Raw genomic sequence first — 26,741 nt, forward strand, 5'->3', positions numbered from 1 at the left:
GGGGGGTATTCAACAGAAGGCAAATTATGTATTTCATTTTAGCCTTAGTAGTGCTGGAAAGTACTTTATTGACTGCTCATTGAAACACTGAAACACATTACTGACAACAGAGAAAGGTTCTGGTTTGCTATTTGGAGCAATCTTGAGTTCAGTATCTTGCCCATTGGCATGTAAAGGAGCTGGGTATCAAATAATTAGTGGACAATCCACTCTACCACCTGAGCAACTATCCACAGCTCTTGTGTGTTTATGTGTGGAATGGAAGAATATTTTTTTCAACCACAATGAAAATCAATACAGTTGAGAATTGATAGTGTCATAAACAGTCCCATGGTTATTGCCTAGTCGATATGGCCTATCTAGTCATCCAGCCCCAGCTGAGCCTGCATAGATATGGCCAATGGCGGTGGATGTTACACACGTTTATACCAGTTTACAACCAAAAGCAGTCCAGTGTGTCACAGAGTGCCAGTAACAGCTTGGTACCTGAATGCTGAGACCTCTTTGACCAAAAGGCATTTACGCCTAATTGTTTTCCTTTTTTTGTGAATCAAAAAACGGATTTTTCCCCTAATGATTTAAAGACACACAAGGCCCTGGTTTTACTTCAAAGTAAATTTGTTACTTTCCTATTTTCTTACCTAAACTACATTAGCACCAGAAATGGCTTTTAAAATGAACATTTTAAGCATTTCACACAGTAACTGTAATATCATTTTCGACTTGTGTAAATTGAAAACTATGGGTCTTGGTTCAGTTGATTTCTCTTAGGTGTGAAAACATGGTGGAAAAATATCAACGTGCTGGGCCCCATGATTTGCCTTTCACCCACCCATTATCGTAGGCAAACTATGGGTATATGACATCATTACAGTAAATGTCCTTCATACTATACTCTGAAAGAATAATTTGCTCTGCTCATGTGACTGTAGTTTTTTGGTTATGCCACTTTTGTTAAAGCATTCAAAAGCAGTAGAGGCCTAGTGAAGTGGAAATCGTCTGAAATACATGCTTTTTTTTTGTTTCAAGGTGAGATACAGGGCAGATATATGTATACAGTTATGTGTTTGTCAATCTATTTGTATGAGCAAGAATACATTAAAAGATTACAATAAAAACAATTTTTTTGAAACTAGGGAGAGGAATGGAGCATGTGCAGAAGAAGAACCAGTTAAAATTTTGATTCAGTGTGGTTCAAAACCAAATGCCATCATCCTTGGCATAGCATGCAATCATTCCATACCCTTTTCTATGGTTGTCTTTGGGCTTTTTGCTTGGACCTGTCTTAGGTGAATCAAAACTATAGAAATTACAGGTTGCCCATGTGGAATGATTTTTTTTTTTTTAAATTATGCTTACCCTCACTTACCACATTATACATTTTGCCTGTGAAAATCTATAAATCAATTTAGTGTTTAAATTTCAAAACATAAATGATGTAAAAGTTATGATGGCTTATTTAGAAGCTGCTAAAAATGTTGTAGCTTCTGTTTTACTGTAGAAAATTTAATGTTTGCAATATTAAGATTTAGAATATTCCAACCAGGTAATTATGGCTATTAATATGGCCGTAGATGGGTGTAAAACTCTAAAAGATGCAAAGACACTAATACCTTAATAATTTTAAAAAGTAATTTGCTGGGGTTAGAGAGCTATGATTGTGCTTGTTAGTTGGAAGTAGGTGTCATCACCTGACAGTCTGTAGACAGAGTCTGACAAATACTCTAAACTTGGTGACACACAATTGAGTTTTACGGATTAAATTAGGCTTGTCTGTGGGATGATGATTGCAGGTTACACCTTGTTGCTCTGTTTGACTGGCCTCAGTCACCCAACCCTGTCATTAATATCTGTAGTGCAGGCCCATTAGCTAGCTGGACTATCACCTGAGCAGGTCATAACAAATTTGAAGATGAAGCAAAATGTTTTGCAAAATGCTGGTATCTTGATATGTAATTGAGTGGGAGATCATTTCAGGATACAGAAATCCATTAAACAAAACAAAACAATGAAAGGATAGCATTCTTGATTTAAGACCTATGACAGAGTTTTGACTTCTGCTGTTTGTAAACTGTCTAACAACTTGAATCAAATATGGCTCAGTAAAGGAAAAAGAACTTAAATCATAAATCTTATTAAGCAGGAATCCACATCTCTTGCAACAACAAGTAGGCTGACATAAGTGTTATTTGTTTTTGTTTTCTTTTGTATGAATTCCCATCCCTTTCTTCTTACCAAGCCATTGTTAGTCCATGCCTTTTTGGGCTACATAGTGAACTGTTTTCTGATCTGATGCCCCCAGCAGGATGCGATCATCTGTCTGTGCCTTGACCTTTATGGTCATGGTGACATGTGGGTACTGTTATGGAACTTAAACATGCTTTGAACTTGAACAATTATTGCCAGGATTGAAAGAAGACTCATGTTACAGTCAAATGTTTTGCCCGAGCCATTGGTTCACCTTAAGCACCACTCCCACTCCACACTTTGTCACTTTGTAATGATGTCACCTTACTTTATCCTTTGCTCCCATTATAGTTACAAGAGCTGCTGGAGGACTTTGTCAGTTGATCGATGCAGCTCTCCACCCTCAGGAGTTTCATACAGAAATATAAATGCTTCTGAGGCGAACCAAATAATTTTTTCAGTTCACATAATTGTAAAGTTAATTATATAAGACAACTGACAAAGCATATTAAAAGAGATAAAAGTGATAAAGATAAGTAAAAGATAAAATGAAAGGATTTGCAAATGATAAAGGGCTTCATCAACAATCTACTAATGGTAATTTTGTGGAGAAACTGTTTTGGACTACAGCTGTTGTGTGTTTATCTGTTCCTGGACATCCTAACACTTCACAGCAAGAAAAACACAGGTGTAACTAATCCCATCAGTGAAAAGTTGTTTATTTCAGTTTTAAAGTGATACAGTCATTTTAATACCATCTGTGCTTTCACTCTTGTGATGTTTTTGAAACTTCCCTAAAAGGCAATGGTGTTTTAAAGGAATTTGATCCGTGTTGTTTAGTGTCTGGAAAGTGCCAATTAAAAAAGGAAAACAAATACTTTTGAGAGGCACATTTTTCTAATTACTCTGGGCCATAAATTAAGTCACTTGTGACTTCAGACCACAAAGGTACAGTTATCAAGTCGTAGAGTTCTTGAATTAATCATAATTTGGAGACATTTTTTAAAATGTGTTTTGTTTGAAGGGGTCTCAAGAGAAAATGCTGTGTAAAAACATAGATGAATACAGTCCATCAAATAAAGATGCAATTAGTCTTAAGAGCTTTACAGAAGAAGCCAAATGGACTTTAGGTTTGCAAAAATGGTTTCACCTCTCATCCAAGAGGCTTCTTCATTTCTGAAGAAGGATGCAATTACTTTCATTTCACCAGTTACTTCACTAAGACTAAACATTATTATGAGCTCTAGAGACAGAGACCTCTTTTATCCTCTCTTAATATCTGCCATCAATCTTTCTCTCATTTTAATCAAAAGACCCATTATTAGCACATATTGCCTCTGTCTGTATACACATACAGGAAAGTGTACTTTTACTGACTCATACTGTACATACTCATACTGACACACAGCCCAAAGCCAGCGTACAAATTTTGTCCAAACTAAAAAGAGAATATCTAGGTTAGTGTGAGCCCTGGGGCTAATTCAAGTATTATTTTATGGTTGTATTTATATTTATTTATTAACATCACGTTCTCCTGGGGACCATGAGTAAGTCATTGTTGCTAAGGTGCGCGCAAACCCTGCAAACCGCTTCAGATTAATTGAATGTTTTGGATATAATTTGCATAAATCCAACATGTGCATGTTGGTGTTTGTTCAGTGAGTCAGCTTAGAGGAGGTGGCGCTGGTGGAGTCGTGCTTTTAAAATAATGAACTGATCCTGTGCAGGGCCTACGAGGGTTTTCAAAAAATAGAGTTTGACCAAAATGATTGCCCAGGAGAAAAGGAATTACATAAACATGGACCTCCCACATTTAGACATGTTTTAATTGCAGGCACGTCATAGAAGATAAAATATACAACAGAAAGCTGCCATGACGCAGCTGTAAGGGTCATAAAATAACACACTGGAGCTTAACTGTTTCTGAGATTAGGTAAGATTCAAAATATTTTTATACTGGTTATGGTAATACCAGTTCCTAAAAGGTTATATTTTGACATATGTCTGTGTTAATACTGAATCTTAACAGTTAAAGAAACAGATTTATTCTCTTTAGTTAAAATTTGAGAGCCTATACTTTATTAAACACCAAAATCAATATTAAATTACAACAAAGTTGAAAGTGCTGAAGATTTTTACTTCAAAAAACATAAATATCAAAACACAGTCTTCATTCTCTGGCACTGTCTGTATGTGTAGAAAAGAGTCATAAAAATCCTGTTATGTTTTCATCCACCTTAAAGTGGAACAAAGGTGTGTCTGTGTTTGATGTCAAAGTTCAATAACTCTGTTGTCTCGTGCTTTGTTGGCCTTGTTGACTGCATGCTTCCCTGTCCTTCTTTTTTTGTTCTCAATTCTTTTAATAGCCCATCTTTAACCTCTTTAATCCCTTTGCTTTTTTCATATCAGTTTTGTTTATTTGAACTGTAAATAGAAACCTTTACTTAAACTGTTGCAAAGGAAGATGCAATTTGTTCTCGCAAAAAACAAACAAACAAACAAAACGTGCTATAGCTTCCTGCCTGTTCAGTTTTTTAAAGCCAGTGTGAGGTGAGTAGTTGTCAGATGTTCTGATTTAGAGTTTGTAGATAAAATATTTACATGGAAATATTTGATGTGGGATCCTCAGACAAACCGAATGTCTGACAAACATAAAAGTGCCATAAAGAAGTCAAGTACACTGATTTGCTGTTGCCTACACTGGCCAAAAAGCACCACAACTATGAAATGAATGTCTGTCTAGGTGTAAAATATTTACAAGGCCATTGCACTATAGGAGCAGTCACCCTACCCTCATAGCAGTCACAAATTTTGGTCCTAATTTTCCATTCCTCTGAATGTTATGTTATCCACTTGTAGAAATGTGCATATACTACCTGAGCTCTCACACATATTTTCTGATACTTTAATAAGTTTTTATTACCGTATTGAGATCAGATTTTCTGTGTATATTTTTCCTCATTAAGGGGAAAATTAACTATTGAACTCTAGATTATCTATGCAGATATTTCACAGTATGGCATAGTTATCGTTTAAAACTATCAAGATAACAGTGGTGAATGCAGCTGTCAGATAAAAAAACAACTGAAAATCCTGTGCTGCAGTTTACATTTAGAAATATGTTTTATTCTGTTGGGAATTAAAAATAAAAACAGAACTTCTAACTCTTGCTTGGATTTTTTTTTAAAGCAGCTGGGGTGGTTCTTTACTTTTTTGGTGCAAACTTTAGAATTGTTCAGTTAGGATTGAATAAGTTTAAAACCAGAAATCTGTTCAGAACAAAACCTATTCCAATGAAAATGGTGGTCTCACCACCTTCCATATATTTCTGAGAGAGAGGCAACATTTTAAATTGCCAATTAAATGCATTAAATTGCTGTTCTTGTTTTCATTAATACAGCTTCAATACTGAGCTTTTGTAGTTAAATGCTTTCTTCTCCTGCTCGTCATCTCTACTTCTTTCTTTGTTGTGTGTGTGGTTGTAACCTGTTGATCCTACAGCTCCCAGCCAGACGTGCCCACAGATAAACCTCCTGCTCTTCACCTTTTACTTTCTCTTATGTGCAAAATTGGCTGTGAGGGACTGTTGAATAATTTAGCAGCCTGGTGATGGGGCTCTGTGACACTGCTCTTAGTGTGTTTACTTGTTTCTGTGTGTGTGTGTGTGTGTGTGTGTGTGTGTGTCTGTGTGTGTGTCTGTGTCTGTGTTTGTATTTATTTAGGGAGGAGGGGTTTGGAAAAAGACAGTGTGTGAGAGAGACTGTGAGTTTGGGGGGAAAAAAACAAGACAGTAGACCACACACACTATTGACAGGGTTGGAAGAAAATGTTCAGCTGAAAAGGCACTAGCACAGATAGTTGCCAGAGAGGATGAATGGCTTTAATGAGAAAACTCCAGGCTTTGCTCTAGAGGGACAGACACACAGACCGACCCCTCTGTATTCATGGGATTTCTCTGAAAAAGCTTTCACAGTGAATGAAGGATGGTCTTTGTGCAGCAGAATGAGTGTGACCAGTGCTCTGCGTATGTTTGTGTGCCTGCATATGTGTGAGTATGCCTAGCTTTCATTACCATTTTCAGACAAGTGCACATGTGTCCAACGCACAAGGTATGCTGGTGATGCATTAATTGGGGGATGTTTTAGATACCACACAGGTCGGCTACTTCATTACCTCAGTACAAATGAAAATCACTCGTATAGAGAGGCTTGGTACTGTGAATTTGCTTTACAAGACTCCAAATTAGGATAAAATACTTTTGTAGCTTCTTGGATGGAAAAATGTTTCAAAGCAACTCAGAATAATCTCCTCTGAACTTTTAGGTCTTGGAAAGAACATTTCAAAGATGATCCTTGTATATGCTGAGACTTATGTTAGATTATCTGTGTGATTTGATTTTGCTGGCTTTATCTTTCACTGTGCCGAGATGGATAGAAGCAGTTTTTCCAGTGCAAACAATCAGAAGTAATGACTTTATTTTTAGCAAACCAACATTTCTATCTTCACAGAACTCTTTTTGTCCTGCATTTACTTTTTTATTCCAATACACATTGTCAAACAGAAATTAAACCTTTTTTAAATTTAAGATTTAAATTTACATGGAATTAAATGCAAAATGTTTCTATCTAAAAAAATCTTTTTATTTTTCATTCAGTTACTTTAGAAATGAATTAACTGTTTGTTTATTGAAATTTTCAATACATTTTCATCACTACTCTCTCCACGTCTTAGATTAGATTAAGTTTTTAGGCCTCTCAAGTCTAAGAGGCCCAAAGCCAAAGATATAATAGGCCTCCAAATCATTCTCATGTGTGAAGGCTTTTATGTATCTTGGTTGTGCTTGTTCCATTCTCATTACATAACACTCTGTAGGTCTACATAATTGAAAATGGCTTTTCTACATCAATGTGGCGATTAAAATTGCCATTGACCTACAAAGCTGTAAGACACAAAAGGGCCGTCCTCCTCTGCTTTGTCACAAGTGTGCATTGTGTAACTTGGGACTATTGAGAGCCGTTCTACTGTAATAGACATTGCGAGTAACATTAGGGCCATTGTTGCTGGAGGTGCCCCTGAATCCGAATTTTCAAAATTATTGAAATGGCAATAATTGCAGGCTTATATAAAGTACAATATGCCTCTTTCAGAGGCAGGATTTCAACTTCAGTATTGTGTAAGAGCATAAACATAAATGAAGCAATGGAATAAATTTCATAGCATTCGTTGCTAGTAGATAACTAAAGTCTTAGGTTCTGTTCTGACCAATTCTGCTTAAATAGAGGGACTGGGTAACACTATGGTAATATTGGATGAACCAGGACCTTATTTTAGTTACAGTGAATTGGCATGTCTTGGCACTTTATGGTTGATTACAGTAACTTAATCACCCCTTTCGGGATGTACTTCACAGTAGCTGCAGCAATGTGCTGGTAACATTATCTCTTATACACTAGACTCACTCAAAACACTGGACCCACGTCACACACAATTTACACATACTTGCGCTTTGACCTTTTGGAAGATATGGGTATCAGCCTTCAATTTCACTTCAATAAGAGTACAGCACAGAGTGACGCTTTGAAGCATTGTCTTTCAGGGACTTTCATGGCTGTTTTGAAAATGCATTTTAACAGTGAATATCTTTTAAAGGCTGAAAGAATTTAAGATTATCAACATGTGTTAATGACAGTAGTGACCGGGAACATTTGGGTGGCATTATTTTACAATTAGAGATTTATTCAAAGTTTTCTGTCTTGAATGATCAAAAAAGCTGTCTGGAGACACAGTATTGCGCACTTTATACACCACCATTAGTGACCCAGTGACATTATCTTCTGTCTAAATGCTGGTTCTTAAACCTGTTTTTGTTATGTATTCTGGCAGTGTATTTGCAAGAACAAACGTTTTTGAATCCTTTATAGTGAACCCAAGCTGTTTTAATGAGAAATCATCTTTGTAAAATATGGGTTTGGCTTATTTATTGGATGACTTGATTGACAAGCTCTCTTCAGGTCATGGCACAGCGGCCATTGGTAAACAAGACATTTGTCTCTCTTGTGCTCTCTTTTTCTTTAAATCATCGTGTTGTTCATTTGCTTTTGAGTTTTGAGTAATTGTCTTGCATCACTCACCCTCTCTGACGTTTTAGGGTCATGGACTGCTCCCCTGACATTTTTTTTTTTTTTTTGTAAAATTTCTTGATTCAGATTTGAATTAAAAGTTTCTTCAGTTATTGCAAAGCATCCAGGCCCTGGGGTAGCAAGCCATGATATTGGCCTCCACTATGTTTCACAGCTGGAATACAGTTTTGTTGTTGAGCGGTGCCTTTTTGCCCCCCTCTAAATAGTTTAAATCATGTGACTGCAGAATATCATCCACAAGTGTTGTGGAACATCCAGCTGATATTATTTGGAGTATGCTTTAAAAATGTTTTCATCTTGCGCTTCTGTTAACACCATTCTTATTTAGTGTTTGTGTTACAGGGAACATGAATCCTTTGTTTTTTGTTGGGGTTTTTTTGTGATGGTTTTTGGCCAATCAAATCAAGACTTTTGCAGATGTTTTTCCCCCTATCCTTGCATCCTTATTTTACATTATGTGAATTTTCAGTGTAATCAGTGGTAGGAAGCATAACAACACTTCTTCTTTTTTTTCCCCTCCCCCTCACACAGTAGTAAACAGACAATCTTACCTAGAGCTGACAAATGCCACGGAGCCTTTTCTAGCTCTATGCATGATTTTTAAAATGCTTCCTGTGAAAGTTATGGCGATCCAGACATAGTTTTTTATAGAGTGGGGACTTAGTTTTTTCCCTTTTTTCTTTAAGGATGTGATTACTGACCAAAAGTCTTCCACATTTTTTTTTCCATTCACACAATGGAAACCCCCCAAAAACAAAAAAAAAAAAAAACCCCATTCTGCTGATAAAGCTGCCGATTACATTTGTTGTCTCTGCATTAGTTTAAGTCACGATCGTAGGCACACTAGCTCATCTCTAATCTGTACTTCATCCCCACGGTGCTTAAGCGAGATAGAAATGTAGAGGTCCATCAAAGTAATCTGTGCAGAGTTCATCATAAGTCATCTAAAGCACAAATAAAGTACCCACTGTAAGGTTCTGAGCTGTTGTTGCTTTAAGGCAACAAGAGCGAATCACTTCAAATAAACTAATGAGTAAGAATTGGCCCAGGGTTTAGGTCCGTGGATGGGCCACTTATTTGTCTAGTATTTGTCCCTCAATCCACCAACGCCTACATTTATGTTGGCATTAGGCTTAAAACTAATCTGAGAAGGTAACAGTCTTGTGTGCGTGTGTGCGTTTGTATGCATGCATGTCTCAGTAGTGCCACTAAGCTCTTGAGATGAGAGCTGCCCTGAAGTCTCCAAATCCTGCTTTACAGCATAAACTATGTATGTGTATGTGTGTATTCTTCACTGTGTGAAAATGAGTCACTGCTATAAAAATCCACACCATGCCACCCTGGCAGAATAATCAGAACATAATGTTTAGTTTCTTTCTATCTCACTGGATTAGTTTATTTTCATCCGGGAAGAATTTTTCGTGTTGTTGAAATAGCCTCGCATTTTGGTTCCCTCGGCTTTAAATAAAGCGGTGTATCACTATGGGACATGATTTTAAGCACAACTCCAAAATGACTCATCAAAAACCCACCTCAGTCATCCTCAGCCACACTGGGAGTCATTGATTACATTTGTAAACTCTGAGTATTAGTGTCATTCATTTAAATTTAGGAAAATCAACACTCAAAAAAGAAGGATGAACTATCAAACTAGCCTAACTGGTTTTTAGTGCTCCAATTATGCACATAATTCAAAAGTTGGCTACTGACACCATTTCTCGTGCTTTCAGTTCTTAGATTGCACAAAATTCCCCAGGTTTTCATGAAGGAAGTGATGTCATTGTTTATAACGTCTACAATCAGTTTTGTGACATTTTGTTTTTACATCTAAAAACTGAAACTAAAAGGGGATTAAAGTTGGACAAAGTCCATGTTTGACACCCTGAGATCTCAGTTGATGAATTGTTTGGCCAATCCCCTTGAAAGCCGTTTTTATTTTTTTGTTTTATTTTTTATTTTTTTCAACCAAAAACAAGAAATGCAATGTTAGGCGGTTGAAGCAGTTTTTGTTGGCCAAGTTGTGTCTTGGAAATTGACAACATGTGACTCAAGATTTCTGATTCATATCACAGTGTGTCATAACAGGAGGAACAGAAAGTAAGAGATGGATTTCAGGATTTTGATTTCTAGGCAATACACTAATGAAGTTTATGAAAGAATGTTAACATAGAATGTCAGAGATGGTGTTATGCATGTTTTCCAGAGCATACGTTACCTTAATTCTTCTGAACTTGGAATAAGAAGTAATTTGATTAGTATTTCACTCATTTATGTTTGTACAGGTGAGCATGGACTAGTTAAGAGCCTTAAAATCAGAAACTTTTCACATGGGCTGTCACACTCTTTAACTTATCTTCTACAAACCCACAATATCCCTAACCCTTTTTTAAGTCATTACCACATGCTCTGTGCCTTAGTCTCAGCCATTTTTCTGTTTTTTTTTTTCTGTTTGTTTTTTTTTCTTTGTTAAAGCACATTTCATCATGTCATGCTGCAGCTGGCCCGCTAACCTTTATAACCTTCTCTTTTCCTCCAACACCACGACTCACATGTATGCACATCCACTGAATGCTCTGAAACATTTGGTTAGCATTGCAGCAGTATGCTTCTCAGCCACCAGGCCAGGAGACATTCCAGTTTAACTTTCGTTTTTTTAATTTAATATGACCTCTTTTCTGTTTCATTCACATAAAATGTGTAAAGGACCAGTATTTACAAAATTGCCTTAAGACTCGATTATGTTCGCTTGTGACAACAGGGTTTATCTATTGTAACTCATTCTGCTGATTTATTCTTCATTTTTGTACTGTACATAAAATATTCATGTTTTTTTTTAAAATTCAAATGAAGTATCTTTACAGTCTGCATGCATTTTCTGTGTTTATACCTCTAACCCTTAATCCATTAACTAATTGCTCAGTTAACAGATAATTAATCAGCAATCCAATTTGATAAAAGATTGTTTCAATGAAATTATTACAATTTGTACAGCCATGTCACATAATTAACTGAACAAGATTTTGACTCATTTCAAAGTAGTGTATTTTAAAAGCCCTTATATAGCTCACACAGTACAGTACATCAGTATAAAATGTATTATTTTATTTCAAAGTGAAGACAATTGAAACCTCTTTAAAACACTCACAATGCTGCCTTTATGTTCTTATCAGTCCATCAAATAAAACTGACCTCGTCAAGAACTCGAAGACTCAAATAAAAGATGCAAATAAACCTGTATTGTTATACTTATTCCCACTACATAGACTGTACATATTTTTCTTTTCATTGTTGCTTGGTCATAAATGCCAGGCAGGGTGGAGTAAGCGAGGAGGAGGAGAAGTGCAGCCACAACTTTCCCAGAGGCTCATGCAAGCGTCAGTTGTGTTATAAATCATTCAGGGACACTCAGAAGGGGCACAATACATTTTTATCTTTCTTCTCTCATCTCTGAATCCCCTCTCCCTGTTTTATTATTGAATGTGGTTCCTTTGAGCGTCCAATCTGCCACTCGGCACCATCAAAAAGAGAAAGGAGGAAGTAGTGGGGGTTAACCAATAAGACAGAGAGAGAGAGAGAGAGAGAGAGAGAGAGAGAGAAGGGTAAAAATGGCTGTAATGTGGGAGGCGGAGGAGATGAGGAAAGGACTCATTCCAGTTTGATTAGACACAGGATTTCGGTTGCTCAAACAAAAAGGTCACAGTGTCATTTGTGTCCTAAATAACAGATCTACTGTAAATCTTGATTGTCCGAGACAACAATTGATTTTTATTGTGTGCCCGTCTCAAAACGATTATGTAGTTGTGGGTGAGGTTGGATTCACTGGTAGTTGATGCTGTTCCACCTGCTTGTCAGAACGAAATAAAGGCCAGTAGCTGACAGCGCTCTGCTGTCAGAACAACTCTCTCAGATTTGATGTGTATGTGTGAATCGACTATATGTGTAATACTGTGTGTGTATGTGGATGAAAACAAAATATTATGCTTGCTTGTGGGTGTGCTTGCAAAAGCTTGTGTCCATAAGCACTGTATGTAGTGTCCTTGAACTCATGTATTTGAAAGAAGATGCATTTGTCTGCAAAATAGGAAGCACTTCTTCATATAAAATGCTCGGATATCTAGCCTGAGATGTTGTCAGCTGACTGTAGTCTGGCATAGACCTTGAGCTCCCTGTGAAAATGGCCAAGTGGGTGTAGAAAATCACTCAACATGAACATGGTTTTTGTATCTCTCGTTCTGCATTAAGGTAGACTGTGGATCCATGAAGATGGTGCCTGTATTTTTACTGCTGCACTGAATAAAGTTATACCAATGAGCATTTTAAGGCAAAAAACATCTCAAGCCCGCCTTTTTGAGAAAATGTACACAGATTACATTTCCGCTAAATTTTCTGTTTTTGTTATGGAAATTACATTGCCATCTTTCCCAAAACTGAGAACATAATAAGTATCTATCACTACAAAGATTTTCATTGGCTGTTGAGTCATTTCACCATCTGCTGTTATCAGATGTGTCATGCTATTTGTTTCAGTTCCAGAGTCCACCTATGGCATGGTTACAGTTATAATTTAGTGTATCTCATATATATGCTGTTGACCTGATGAATCAATCAATGGAAATTAACATTTTACATGACACTTTTGATTATTTACGCTCAGTGATGATTTAGTGACCTTTGTTACCGTGACACTCTGTGAGCACTACACTTATGGCTGTAAAGAATTCCTTATGGTTCTTACTGGTAAATATTACTTTCCTCCTTTCTTGTTTTATGAGCCAATGAACAACCCTTTGGTACTCTAGAGTAAGGAAGATGATATAAAATGTAGTTCAGATGCTTGTTGAGACTGTATAATGTTGTGAAATGGGGAAAAAATACTAAATGGTTGACAAAGTAGGCACTTTCAGAGTGAAGCTAATGATATGAGATCAAATTGATAATCATAGTGTCTAAAATATCCCACCCACGACAAAAAAAAAAAAAAAAAATATCCCACCCAAAATTTTATTTGTTTATTTTTGCCTCTTTTTTTTTTTTTTTTTTTTAAACCCCAGGAGCAGTATTCCACCAGTCATGAGGGCATCTGAAAAAATGCAACACTGGATTTAAACCGAGAAGAGAGAGGGAAGACAGGCTAGTCCTACACACCCCTCAACACATTTCTACAGGTAGGTTATGTATTTGACTCTCTGAGGCTGTTTGATGTATTGTTTTTGCATATTATGACAATCTGTCTATGAGCAGTTTTTTATTTTTTGTTTTATTTTATTTTTAATACAATGAATTCATTTGTGTGTCAGAAATCCCCTTCATGTTACAGTTAAGACAGAGGACACAGGGATCAGCCAAATGCAAACTGGGTCAATATTGAAAGCTTCTGCCCTGCTGGCTCTCTGATGTACTTAACAGCCAATCACCTCTCTTTCACACTGATTTGCAAGAATTTTTCCTCAGGTTGTGACATGCAAAAAAACTTTCTTGCCTGGACCAGTTTTGAAGTTAACAGCAGTTTAAATTAAAATGAAACTTCATGTTATGTCACAGCTACATCACTGTTCTTTTTTTCTATAGTCATGGTGATTGTGGTTTTGAAGTGACTCGGATTAAGTACTGCAGTTGAATTTGGTGGACAAGGGTTGCATTAAAAGGAACGTTTTTGTTTGGTTGTTTTCAGTTTTCCATAGAAAGTCATTTTGCTCGGGCACCACTAAGCTGTAGCGATTGAAGAACTTGAGGTTTGTCTGTGGTTTGCAGTCTTTTATGAATTAGGCAAAAATGTAAATCCTTCTGCCAACTTGTCATCTTTACACAGAGGGCCCACAGCCATCATTGGAATCAGTGAAAAGGAAAGCGCGCGTGTGTGAGTGTACATTCTGTGCCATAGGCAAAACTTGCTGCTGAGTCACACCCTGGATGGGGAGGAAAAAAGCTTGTGGGGATTGGGTGTGGTAGAGAGGAATGATTTTGGTTACAGAACGCCTCTCTAGGCAAGGATAAAGACTTATTTGAAATGTCTCGACTTCCCCTCACTGTCAGTCTTGTGAGCTCAAGGGCAAAGAATCTGTTAAGTTCACACTTTAGAGAGCTGCTTCACAATCAGGTCCATAAGACAGGTCGCAAATACTGCTTAAAAATGTAACTGGCAAGGTGTCGAGGATGAAACGGAGTGAACTTTTGACTTTAGCTGCAAATGTTTCATGTCTTCACTTTCTTCATAGGAAAACAGGGGCTCACATAGCCTGAAGTGATTCTGCCACCTGATTAAATGTTAATGCCCTTAGCAGCTTTGTGTCATGGCTTCATATGCGAATGGAAATCTATCTGTCAAAGAAATGAAAGGGTTTTTTGTGTTTATTTTATATAATATGCCTAACTCTTCATGCTTCCTGCATACGTCCTCATGAGTGTGGCTACCATTTGAAAGAAGATGAATTAACTGTGAACAGAGACAGACTGCAACAATAATTTAGGCCTCGAATTTCACTCCATCCCAGGCCACTCTGTTCACCAAACCAACAGACTGCTAATCTTGCATGATAACCCCATGTGTCAGAATATTAGATTCTGTTTGACTGAATATCATGCCCATAATAAATTTAATTTGATGGGTTATTTGTAGTACACAGATAAGAGCTACAAACTGCAAAATCTGTCCTTAAAAACAAACAAAAAAATAACCCTTGAGCTTAAACTGAAAGCTCCAATAATACTGATATACCTGTTTTTGACAGTCCTGACCCCTATTTCTTCAAATACGTTATCTATCCTTTTTATTATTGCTCTCTCCACCAATCCTTTATTAATTGATGTTATGTAATGGTGGGTGATTTGTCTAATATTATGCATATAGAAGCAGGTAGACTTTGCTTCCTTTGATGAGAGAAGGGTGCAGGTTGCATGTGTGCATCTTTGTGGAGTCTACAAAATTGCAGAAAGATAATGCTCTTAATAGTTGATGGTGGCAGTTTGCTTGATGCTTGCATTTGGAGTTTTATCTACTTGTTCCTGATTTTAATATCATTGCTCAACCTCAGGACAGGTCAAAATGACCCTCAGGCTTGTGCTTCAGTGGGGACTCCACCACTGCATGTGAGTGCTTTAGAGTCATCAGTTCACTACATCTGCCTGAACTCAGTGGCCAGGCAGCAGTCTGGAGAATTACCATTCAAATTAAGCTATTATACTATTGAGGTTGTGCCAAATATATGTAGTCTATCCTTAAATGGCCATTTGTGTTGATTCAGAACATACACTTCACAGACTTTCCACAATAAGAAAGAGTGTTATCACATTTGTAGCTTTAATTTGGCTTGTTGTCATCACTATACAACCTTGGATTGTGCATTTAAGTAGGCTTTTATATTATTCATACAATAACAAGGTTGACCCATTTTATGCCATGCAGAGGCATAACACACACACATGCATGCACATGTCACACACTCAAATGCCGTATCCTCCAAGGACCTTCTCCTACTCCGGTGAGATGTGAGGCTCTATCTGCGCACACTACTACACTAATACACACTACTAAGGCTCTAAGCCCGCTTTCTATAATGTCATGATAGGAGTTGAGAGAACTGGATTATTACGTAATTCTTATTCTTGCACTCTCACACACATACCCACCATAGGACTAGCCTCAGTGTACAGTTTGGTGGATTTTCTGCTTCTTTTTTTCCCCGTTTCTGATTAGAGCTGGTGATTTGAATCCCAGTAAGAATTCCCACAGTCTGTCTAATTCCTGTTCCTGTCTAAAGCTGGGAGGAGGGCCAGTAAGCTGCTTAAACCCCCCTGGCTATACAGAAACATATGGGCAATTGTGTGCTCTCATTGATGTATTGGTGCAGATACATGCTTGTGTACAGTACCCTGTTTATCCATGTGTAAACATAAACATACATACATTAGTGCATACCTGCATTTGTGATGTAAATGTACACAAACAACCTCAGAAGCATGTACTTCATTTGTGCACACATGACTTTAGATAGACGTGAACCTACTGTAAATGACTGCATGCAAAGAAAATGTTCTTCTTTCTCCAAGCTTGTCTTTTTCAGGCAATTATTGATACTGTCATTTATTGATTATTATTGATACGGTCTTAGAAACCTTTTTAATAACTCCTGTACAATACAGTGGGTTTCAGAATTAGTTTACTCACCTTTTGCACAGAAGACACTCAATATTTCTGTGAAGCTGTCGTCTGTTTTCATTTATCAATAATATCAATTATACAAAACAATTCTGTTTCCTCTTTTCTCTCTTATCTGTCTATGTGGTAACCCAGTTAATTCTTATGCCCTTGCACAGTCTATTATTCAGGTATTGTTTAAAAGAATATAATCATTTAAAAAATAATGAATACAAATCCTGTATTGAAAACCTTTCTAAATGTTCAATTTGAACAGTATTGGTATGATTGGCTTTCTGGACCATTTTATAATATATAGCTTATTTTCATATAACTGGCCAAGAATTTACATTGCGGTGTCCCATTTAAATACTTGCAGTGCCGCAGATGATATAGAGCCATATCTGTCAGCTTGAGTGGTCCTTAAGAACACGTTGGCACATCAATTAGTGATAGCAATGCTAAGAGGGGGCCTAAGGGTATTATGGATATGCTTTGTTATGCATGTATGTTTCTTGTATATGCCTAATGTTATGTTATGTTATATATGTCCCATAAATATTTTTTGATTGTGTTTACTGACATTAGAATAAATGTGTTGTTGGTGTAGTGTATCAAGATACAAGCACTGTTGTTGTTGTTGTTGTTTTAAACTTTTTTCTTTCTTTTTTTTATAAACAAATATGTGCACTAGAAAGATAATACATTACATTTGTAAATATCATGACAGGATTTTTTTACTGGTAATACCTGATAAAAGCTTGTCAATGTTAACCCCTACCTGGAAACGGTATGTTTTGAATTTTTTGGGACCAAACACTGCCAATTCATGTATGAACTCACTATCAAGAATTTTAGTGGAAAATCCTTCTAATTGCTCTTCAAAACATATTAAATTCTCCAGTGAAACTGTGTTTGTGTAAGTACTAGTCAGATTAGCATAAATCACATAATCTCTTTTGCACATAATTTGTATTTATGATGTATAGTTTATTGTATATAGCAAATCCGGTAGCCTAATCACCCACCTGCACCTCACACACATCCCATTTACACACTAGGTGTACATTATTTCTGCACATGCAAAAAGATTCACACCTACGCATATGTATAGTGTCATTCTTTGAAAATGTGGCTCTGAGTATGTTGTAAAAAATTTACACACACAAGCATTTAATCTGTCTAAGCCATTTGCCTAATCAGCTCTCTCAGAACAATGCCATTCATAGATCCTTAAAACACACACACACACACACACACACACACACACACACACACACACACACAGAGCAAACTGTCCAAACACTGGGCTTTGCTGGGCTAGTAACAGCTTTACGAAGCCCCCTGAGTTACAACCTGTTGTTGCCACATTGCATCACTTCACACATTTCGGGAGACTGGAGGAGGAAGAATGGAAAAGAACGAGAGAAGGTGTTCAGTCTCTGGAGTGATCACATGAATTAGGTGTTCATTTGCTTCATTTTTGTCTCTTGGAAACAGTCAGGAGATTGTTCTATCTTTGTGGCTTAGATCAGCTTTCAGAGTTTGGGTAAAGCCCACTTACTCTGTTGGACTTTTTTTTTTTTTCTCCCCCCTCTCATTTTTGTTACCCTGTACAAACTAATGAATGCATCATAGTGAGGGTATGTACATGTATATCTGTACTTATGTGCACTATATGCTGTGGGTGTGGGGAGAAAGGTGAGATGGAGGTTGTGTCAGGCTTTTTTTTTTTTTTTTTTTTAAGTAGTTATGTTAGAGAGCTTAAGCAGGAGAGATGAGAGAAAGACGGGGCTGATGCAACCAGGAGACACACAGACAAATGTTTCAGAGTCACTAACACAGACATGGACAGACACAGGTTCATATTGTAGGTGCACTTAGGAAAAAGCAAATTAAATACTTACTGCTGTATATGTGTGTTTATGTAAGAATTAACATTGCACACACATGCATCCAGATATAAGGCGATGTATGCAAGTTTCTTAAACTGATTTATATTCTTTTATTGCACTTTTATGTTGGAATAAATATAACATACACATTAATAAAATAGTACTAATGTTTAATTTACAACCCACATTATTGAAAAAGCTCATTGATTGGATATTTGATGAGATCACAAAGAGCTTCGAGCTGCACCAGTAACTGTGCGCAGTTTGTGTACAAACAGCTACACTGCTATATTGTACACACTTCATCAACTGTAAGATTTTTATTATAGTCATGAAGAAGCCATATTAGGGTTTTATGTTTCTGAGGAAAAAAAACCCTCTATGACCAATAGATGCCTTAAACTAATTTGTAAACCTGTATGTATGATCTCTCACCTTATACAGGCTGATAAACTGGAACCATGGCCGTTGTTTATGTGTAAATCTGTGGCTACTTACAAGAATGTTGTGGAGCATTCTTCAAGAGAAGCCAGGGCTAAATGCCATGAAATTGATTTTAGTCAGGCTACAGCACAACTGATTTACCCAAAGCTGAGATGTTACGGCAGCTTTTTAAATGGCAGCAGGCTGTCACAGTGCTCCAGGAGACCTTTCTGTATGCAGAAGTTCATAAGAAGCAGCATGTGTGTCATTGTGGTTTTCTTCATCATTATTTCTAACATTCACTGAAATAGACTGTGGGCAGTGTCACTGTATATTTTGATTTATATTTATATTTTGGAATATGAAGCACAGCAACAAGTCTTTTTGCTGCAAATCACTCACTTTACTTACTTTGATATTTCAAAAGTCTTTAAAACTTATGTCCAAGCTCATATCCTTTACATTGAATTGGGTAGTGTCATCAGCCCAGTATATCTGTGGAAAAACTTATCAAGAGTAGCACAAGAAGCTAACAGTAGCTTCCTGGTTACATCAAGTGGACAGTTTAAAGTACAATAAAAGTGTGTTGGGAAAAAAATCCATGTTTCTCAAACGAAATTCCAATAACCAAAACGTACACGAAGCCTAGTGACACATATTTCTGTCCATATTCAAAACCCCAAGGCTGGAATCATTATGCGTCTGGTGCTATGGCACAGAGGGCTCAGGACTTTGCCTTTAAGACTGATATTTTTGGAGTGGGTGCAATGGCTTAGATCCCTTTAAGAGCAGAGGATTAGGATGATGCTGATGCTTAGTGTCTTGGCCTGGGTGCCTGTGTGTCTTGCTGCCTCTGCCTGTATGTCAGCTTTCTCTGTGTGGGGCTGGCCTTTGGAGCCAGATTTACTTGCTGCATCTGGCTGATGTGCACACAGATTTCATGGTAGAAAGAAAGAGAGAGGGAGAGAATGAGAGACACTGGTATCAGAGAGATGCTGTGCGCCTGCGTGCATGGGTGTGAATGTGTGTTGCATGTTCAACGAAGCTAACTGGAGCAGGGTGTCCAGGATGCATACACGCTTGATGGCCTGGCTGCAGCCTTGTGATACAAAACAGTCAGCATTAGTGTGTTTGTGTGTGTGCGCGGGCACTATGTCCATGTGTGGAAATGATGCATCAGTGACTCAACTTCTGCTGTCAAACATGTGCGTGTGACTGTGTATGCAAGTGTGACTGTGTGTGATGAGCAGCAGGACTAGACTGCTATCGTCGTCATTATTAGCAAACATTTTTTTATTAATTTTTTTCCTGTCTTATCACCTATCAGCTGTCAATGAGAAGCACTAATGAAAATACTCAAAGAAGCCCTGCATATTGCACATGAAATAAGGATATTCTGTGAAGTGACATTAAATCAAACAGTGTCTGGATGTTCACAAGTATCAACAACCATCCTTGGGTGTAAATGCATCTAATTTTAGCATATATGCTAGGAAACAAATGTGTTGTTATCCAGTGCACGGCAGTAAATATCAGCCTAATAGTCTATTCTCTTGACCTTTCTTTTTCCCAGGTCTAGCTGGCCAATGCCGGACCCGTCGTGGATATTTGGTGGTGGTAGTAGCAGAAGTAGCGTGTATGTGAGTGCGGTCCCTGGCGCCTAGCCCATGTCCAGCACATAATGCCGTCGTCCACACGGAAAGGAGTACCGAAGGACCCCGAGTTGGCTGACCTCTTCTTCAAAGATGACCCAGAGGACGTTTTCTGTGACCTGCATGAGATCGGTCATGGCAGCTTTGGGGCCGTCTACTTTGTAAGTATCAGTTCACAATTATGGTAACTCTGGCTTTCAAAGGCCTTGAAGTAAATTAGAAATTATTCTTTTTGAGATAGATTTAAAGCACTTAATTTGAGTTTTGCAGCTTTAGTGATACAGATCTGAAAGAACAGCAAAAGTGGTTGGATCATTTAAGAAGTTGCATAAACACTTCTAACATTATATATTGCAGTTTATCATTGTTATTAGCTAGTTACATATGCACATACTTACGCTTCCTGCTGAATAAAGGAATATGCATGCTGTAAATGTAGTGCACCACATTATGGCTTTTTGAAAGCAGTTAAGTGGAGACAGATCCTCTCTCAGCACTTTTTCTGTTTCTTATTAATATCATCATCACTAATTACTCATCAAGCTTTGATATTAAAGCTGCATGGAGGAGGGAATGAAAAGCATCCTGCATTCTCCTTTTTCTCCTCCTTTCTCCCTTTTCCTCCAGATGCAGGACTAGGGGCGATAAGCCTCCTCCCTGCCTTGCAAGACAGCTGTTCTGTTGATATATAAATACAAAGTAGTAGTCAATGAAGGGGGAGGATTTTCTTGACTGCCAGGGCTTTACTATCCCATGTCATGTACACGTACACACGACCAGTACATCAGTAGTAGTCCTAGTACCCATGTCTGTCTGGCTGACAATCTCCAGTGTGTGTCTAAATCCTGCCCTGATGTCAATCCTGTGCTCACTGACACACTTGTACTACCCCTATTACAACAGTGTTTGCTGTCAGCAAGGGCAGTTTTTGTAAATGTTGTTAATAGCTTTATTTTTTCAGTGATTGAACTAAGGATACATTATAATTAAAGAAAAGTTTTTATTGTGTTATACAAAATCAATACATACGATACTCTAAAATCATTGTCAATGGCAACTCATGTTTACAGCTTTACAAAAACTACTACTACTTACTCCCTTATGTTTCATATATGCTAATTTATTATATCTTTTAAGAACAGTATTTATTTAAACATCACAATATTTTCTATTCAAAGCAGGTAAGGTTGTTTTTTTTTTTTTATTGTTTTGTTTTTTTTAAACAAAACATTCTGATACACTCCAACCTGAAGACAGGTTAGTATGAATTTTTGCCTGAGAGAATCAGTACATCAGTGAATCAGTTGCTGTTATCTATTACTAGTGGCTAATTGGAGCTTCTCTCACCTGATTTTTAGAAAGTGGATACTCAAAGGACACCTTTTGTTTGTTTGTTTTCTTTTTGAAGTTAGTCTGAATCTGTAAAAGTAATGACTATAGGAGAAAAAAAAATACAGTAGTTACCACAGTAAATGTGCATTGTCAAATACATAAATTCCCTAACTATAACTGTGACTGCTTTTGTACTTGTGTAAAGACAAACGAGTAACTCCCATTACAGAAGGAAACAAGGGGAAATTACCTCCTGAGAACACAGACCCAACACCAACAAGGGGTTCACACACACCCTGATAATGGTTGCTGAATTAAAGAGTTTGTAATTAGTAATACATTCCCTTCTAATGCAATTAGCAATACAATTAGCCTATTTAAATTTCTTAATTTTGATTGATTTTTGTTTCCTCATATGTAATGCCATCTAGCTGCATCCTATCATAAGAGGAATGCATGCTCTTATGCATAAACTGACAGGCAATCATTGGGATCAAATTAATCTGAAAAAAAGTCAAATGGGAATACTCTCTTGCCTCCTGTTACTGTAATTCCATTTGAATCTCAACATGAATTTCCCATTCAATTGTAAGTGGGATGAAGCTGAGATAAGAGCTTAGGCTGAGCCACAGCCTAGCTGTCCCTGAGGCAAAGTGCCTCAGAGGTTAACACCATGGGTTTAGCATGCACATGTAAATGTGGACAGATAACTCAAACAGTTAAAGTGGCTGTAGATAAACCTCACCTGATTTACGTTGTTCAGGTGGATATTTATTTCTAGATTAATGTAAGTATTTAGTTTTACTTGCACTTGGATGTTTTACATTAGATTGGTCCCTGAACTAATATGTACCACTGTCCAATAACAGGCTGCTATAGCTTGTGCTTTTTAGGTACAGTACATGTTATGTTTTATTTTTTCTATAATTATAATATTTATGTAGTGACCTTTTGATGTTAACTTTCACATTTTAATAGAAGACCAAAGGTTACCCTGTGGGCATTAAGATCACTTTTGAGTCTGTATGTATGTTTATGTTGTAGAATGCCAATATAACTTTGTGGCTAGGGGACCAAAAAGGTATCCTAAAGGTACCGAAAACAAACAAAAAAAAATGACAAAAACAAACATGAGGCCTTGTTATATCCTGTGGGAGGTTTACTGTATTTGTCTTCGTGTGAGCTGTCTTTTCCTAAGCATTTAGACCTTGTGTTTAAAGACCTTAATAGAGTGTGATCTTTTCTATTTTCTCTCTCAGGCTCGGAACTCCTACTCCAACGAGGTGGTGGCCATCAAAAAGATGTCCTATAATGGCAAGCAGACTACTGAAGTAAGAAAATATACATGCTGGAAAATGTAGACATGGCACATACAATGTGAATGCTCCAGTTTTAGATGATTTTATCTGTGGAACCATATCAGAAGGACCAAAAAAAGAAAAACCTCAAGTGAGCATTTGGTTAGGTTTGGACAGATAACCTTTTTTTTTTTTTTTTTCTATGATGTGGGAGGTATAGCTCAGAATGCAAAAAGCAGCATTACATCATTTTCTGCTACTTCACACAGCTTGATGCTATGCTTGTGAAGTTGTGAGATGTCTCATGTGGTGGTTAGTTACTCTGAAGGAACAGAAATAATGTGAAAATAATGGAAGATAATTGCCCACACCAGATGCAAAGCTTGGAACAAACACGTGTCTACCTCAAGAAAACTGCTGGAAATGTTTAGGCAGAAGCATATTTCAGAAGGCATCCTATGGGATCACAGCTTGTACTTCGGCTGAACTCAAGCCCACATCTCAGTGGTTTAGTCAACTTGTATCTTTTTATAAAACAGTGAGTGATGGTTTGGTGTGAGGGCACTTGCAAGCTATTGTCCAACTTTTCCATACTAGTTGAAGTGGAGCCAGCTTTCAGTTTGTTTATTATTTATATTGGTGCAGTGCCTTTTAAAGAAAACCTTTCTGTCAATAGACAATAGCGAGAGAGATACAGATGTAAAATATCTGTCACTGGTTAATGCATTGTATTTAAAGTCTTAGTTAAGTGTTAGTTTAATAGTACCTAAAGGCTGGAATCATTCTTTCCTTTTGCAGAAGTGGCAGGACATCATTAAGGAAGTCAAGTTTTTGGGACAGCTGCGACACCCAAACACAATTGAGTACAAAGGCTGCTACTTGAAAGACAACACTGCCTGGGTTTGTAGATCCTTTTCTACATCCTCTTTTTTTTTTTTTGTTCAAGTTCCTCATTTTTTTTTTTTAGTCTGGCAGGATACTTGATTTATCTTTCTCTCTTCTGCTCTCTCTCATTCTTTACTTACATTCTTTTGTTTTCATGTCCTGCTCGGTATGTTTTCCTACTGTGTACTTATGTTTCTTTGTGTACACTGATCAGCCACAACATCAAAACCGCCTACAGTGCACTGCCAAATCAACTCTGTCCCATTGGGGCTTCTGGTGTCTGTCATAAGAACATTGGCTGCTGATTGCTGGGTGGTGCTCCTGCGGGTTGTGCCTGCTCTGGTAGATCCCACTGATGTTTGACCAGTTTTGAATCTGCAGAGTTTAGAGGCTAGGGCTTGAGCTATTTCTACACACTGTCCTGTTACGCAAGACCTCTGCCATCAAGATAATAAGTGTTAGTCACTTTACTTTTCTGTTTGATTTTAATGTTGTGGCTAACTGTTGTACGCCCACTTCCTCGACATTCTTTAGACTAGGGCTTTTCACAAACTTGACTTAAAGCTTTAATTAAAATTTATGACGGTGCTCATTCCATGTGAGTGATTAGTTTCCATTTTATTTGAGGTTTAACTATTTTCTCTTTCAGCTGGTGATGGAGTACTGTCTGGGCTCTGCATCAGATTTACTGGAGGGTATGTTTATCAGTGTTTGATATGCCAATACATTGAGATATTTCATAATTTTATAATGGCTTTTTTGTCAGTAACAGGGTGGAAGTGTTAACATTTTTTTTTTCCAGGAAGTCACTCCTGAAACTTTTGTAAACCCCAAACTTGTCAAAACAAAACTAATGAAAAGTAACTTTGGTCTTTTAGCTTGGTTGTGCACTGTAAAGTATGTCCTTTAGCTAATTTAAGCTGTTTTAGGAGCAGAAGTAGGCTATGACTGCTTGACCTTATTGAGGATTTTTTTTTTTTTTTTGGACTACCAAAAAATAAGGAACTGCCTGCTATCAGATAACTGCAGTTATCTTTAAAAACTTGTAAAACCTCATGTTCTCCAATTTTCTGTGATTATTTGGTTCATTTTGTGGGCCTAACTAAATATTTTCTGTGATTGTATGCTTAGGGGCACTCTCCCCATTTGCGTCCTTGGATACTGGAGCAAGATAATGTAATGTAAATGTGTAATCTGCTGTAATAGTACTACATTTTAAACCACTGTTTATCGCAGATGGAAAACATATTTGTTTCTTAGATTTCAGCGCCTGGCAAAAAATATCTATATCACTTTTAAGAGCTTGAATTCCCTGAACTCCCCATCCTCTAACCACTCTTGAAGCTACTGACTTATTTTAAACACCCAAATACTCACTACTGACAGAGTACACAGTTGTGACAGTTGTTCCCAGACTGTTTTGGGGAGTTTAGCCTTTATATAAAAATTCTCAGTCGTAGTTCTGCAGTGACCTTTTGCCTTGGCACAATTTTTAGAACAGCAGGACTCAGGGTGCCAGCTTAGGAAACTCAACTGTTTACTGGGATTACTTTATTACTGCAGTGTGTGGACAGATCAGTACAGTTGGTCTTAATTATTAAAGCCATGATACTGTGCTTTCCAGAGCTGAGCACATGAAGTCTGCACTTCCACAATCTTGGATAGAAATAACTATTTGAATCATTCATGTTATTTCCGCTCAATCCATTCATTGTACTTATTTCTTCCATAGTTCATAAAAAACCACTCCAAGAAATGGAAATTGCTGCCATTACCCATGGTGCCTTGCTAGGACTGGCTTACCTACATTCCCATAATATGATTCACAGGTGAGTCTATTTCTTTCCTTGCTTACAGGCAACATAGAGTGAAAACATGGAACATGATAACAGACAGTTACGTTCTTCATTTATTGCAGTGTTTACGAATTAAGTTGTAAAACATCATGTCTATACTTACTCACTCTTGGACATCACCTTCCCACCTTATTGCTGTACACAGTTGTATCTTTTAAGGTGGGAAGATATGATTGGCATCCAACAACCACATCAAATAAATCCGTTTTACTGTTCTGTATCATTTTAAGTTTCAAAGGGCATAGATTTAAAATGTCAAATCAAACATGACATCTTTAAATACCCAACTATGTTGTGTTGGTCAAAAGTGAATAAAAACTGGACTGGCTCATTGGAGGTAGGACTAACTTGGCACATATCAGTCACCTGGCACATATGCATAATATAAAAGTGGAGCTAATGTGACTTTTTCTCTTTTCTGTCTTTGCTGTCTTCCTGCTCTTTTCCCTTATCCAGAGATGTGAAAGCTGGTAATATCCTGCTGACTGAGCTGGGTCAAGTCAAACTGGCTGACTTTGGCTCCGCCTCCATTGCCTCACCTGCCAACTCCTTTGTGGGCACACCTTACTGGTCAGTACACACAAGACAAACATGGAACCTCATCTTCAGAGAAGAGAAGATTAAGTTTCTTCTTTATCTTGCACATGTTCGGTACAAATGAGCTATTTTATGTCTTTTTTTTTTCTTTTTTTCTGCCAATTTTATTTAGACATTGTTGTTGGCAGATGTTTGTTGTTCTAGAGTCATGCACCTAGATAGACACATAAACGTGAAAGCAGTTTAATATGTGGGTTATATGCCTAAACAAGCATATAGCAGTTCTCATAAAATCCATGAGAAAGTTTATTCATTACATTGGAAGCAGTGACTAACATGACTAACATGCTGCATCTGCAACATGTTAGTCATTATTAATTCAGTTTGAGAAAGAACTGACAA

General features: G+C 37.3%; 1 protein-coding gene across 4 annotated transcripts in view; it reads left to right on the forward strand.

Annotated features, from left to right (window-relative positions):
• taok3a (TAO kinase 3a) overlaps positions 1-26,741 on the forward strand; it is a 62,130-nt gene that overhangs the window by 10,745 nt on the left and 24,644 nt on the right. For 3 of the 4 annotated variants that reach the window (XM_005928884.3, XM_005928882.3, XM_005928883.3), the window contains exons 2-8: positions 13,379-13,492; positions 20,353-20,592; positions 23,023-23,094; positions 23,860-23,961; positions 24,596-24,641; positions 25,679-25,775; positions 26,259-26,372. In XM_005928884.3, coding sequence (XP_005928946.1) covers positions 20,461-20,592; positions 23,023-23,094; positions 23,860-23,961; positions 24,596-24,641; positions 25,679-25,775; positions 26,259-26,372 — 563 coding nt within the window. In that variant the 5' untranslated portion in view covers positions 13,379-13,492; positions 20,353-20,460. Of the gene's footprint in view, positions 1-20; positions 6,236-13,378; positions 13,493-20,352; positions 20,593-23,022; positions 23,095-23,859; positions 23,962-24,595; positions 24,642-25,678; positions 25,776-26,258; positions 26,373-26,741 lie in introns of those variants that run through there. The other variant, XM_042223428.1, reaches the window with a different exon arrangement.

Source organism: Haplochromis burtoni, unplaced genomic scaffold (genome assembly GCF_018398535.1).
Source record: "Haplochromis burtoni strain Fernald_Lab_line unplaced genomic scaffold, NCSU_Asbu1 Contig_111, whole genome shotgun sequence".
NCBI classification, from domain to species: domain Eukaryota; kingdom Metazoa; phylum Chordata; class Actinopteri; order Cichliformes; family Cichlidae; genus Haplochromis; species Haplochromis burtoni.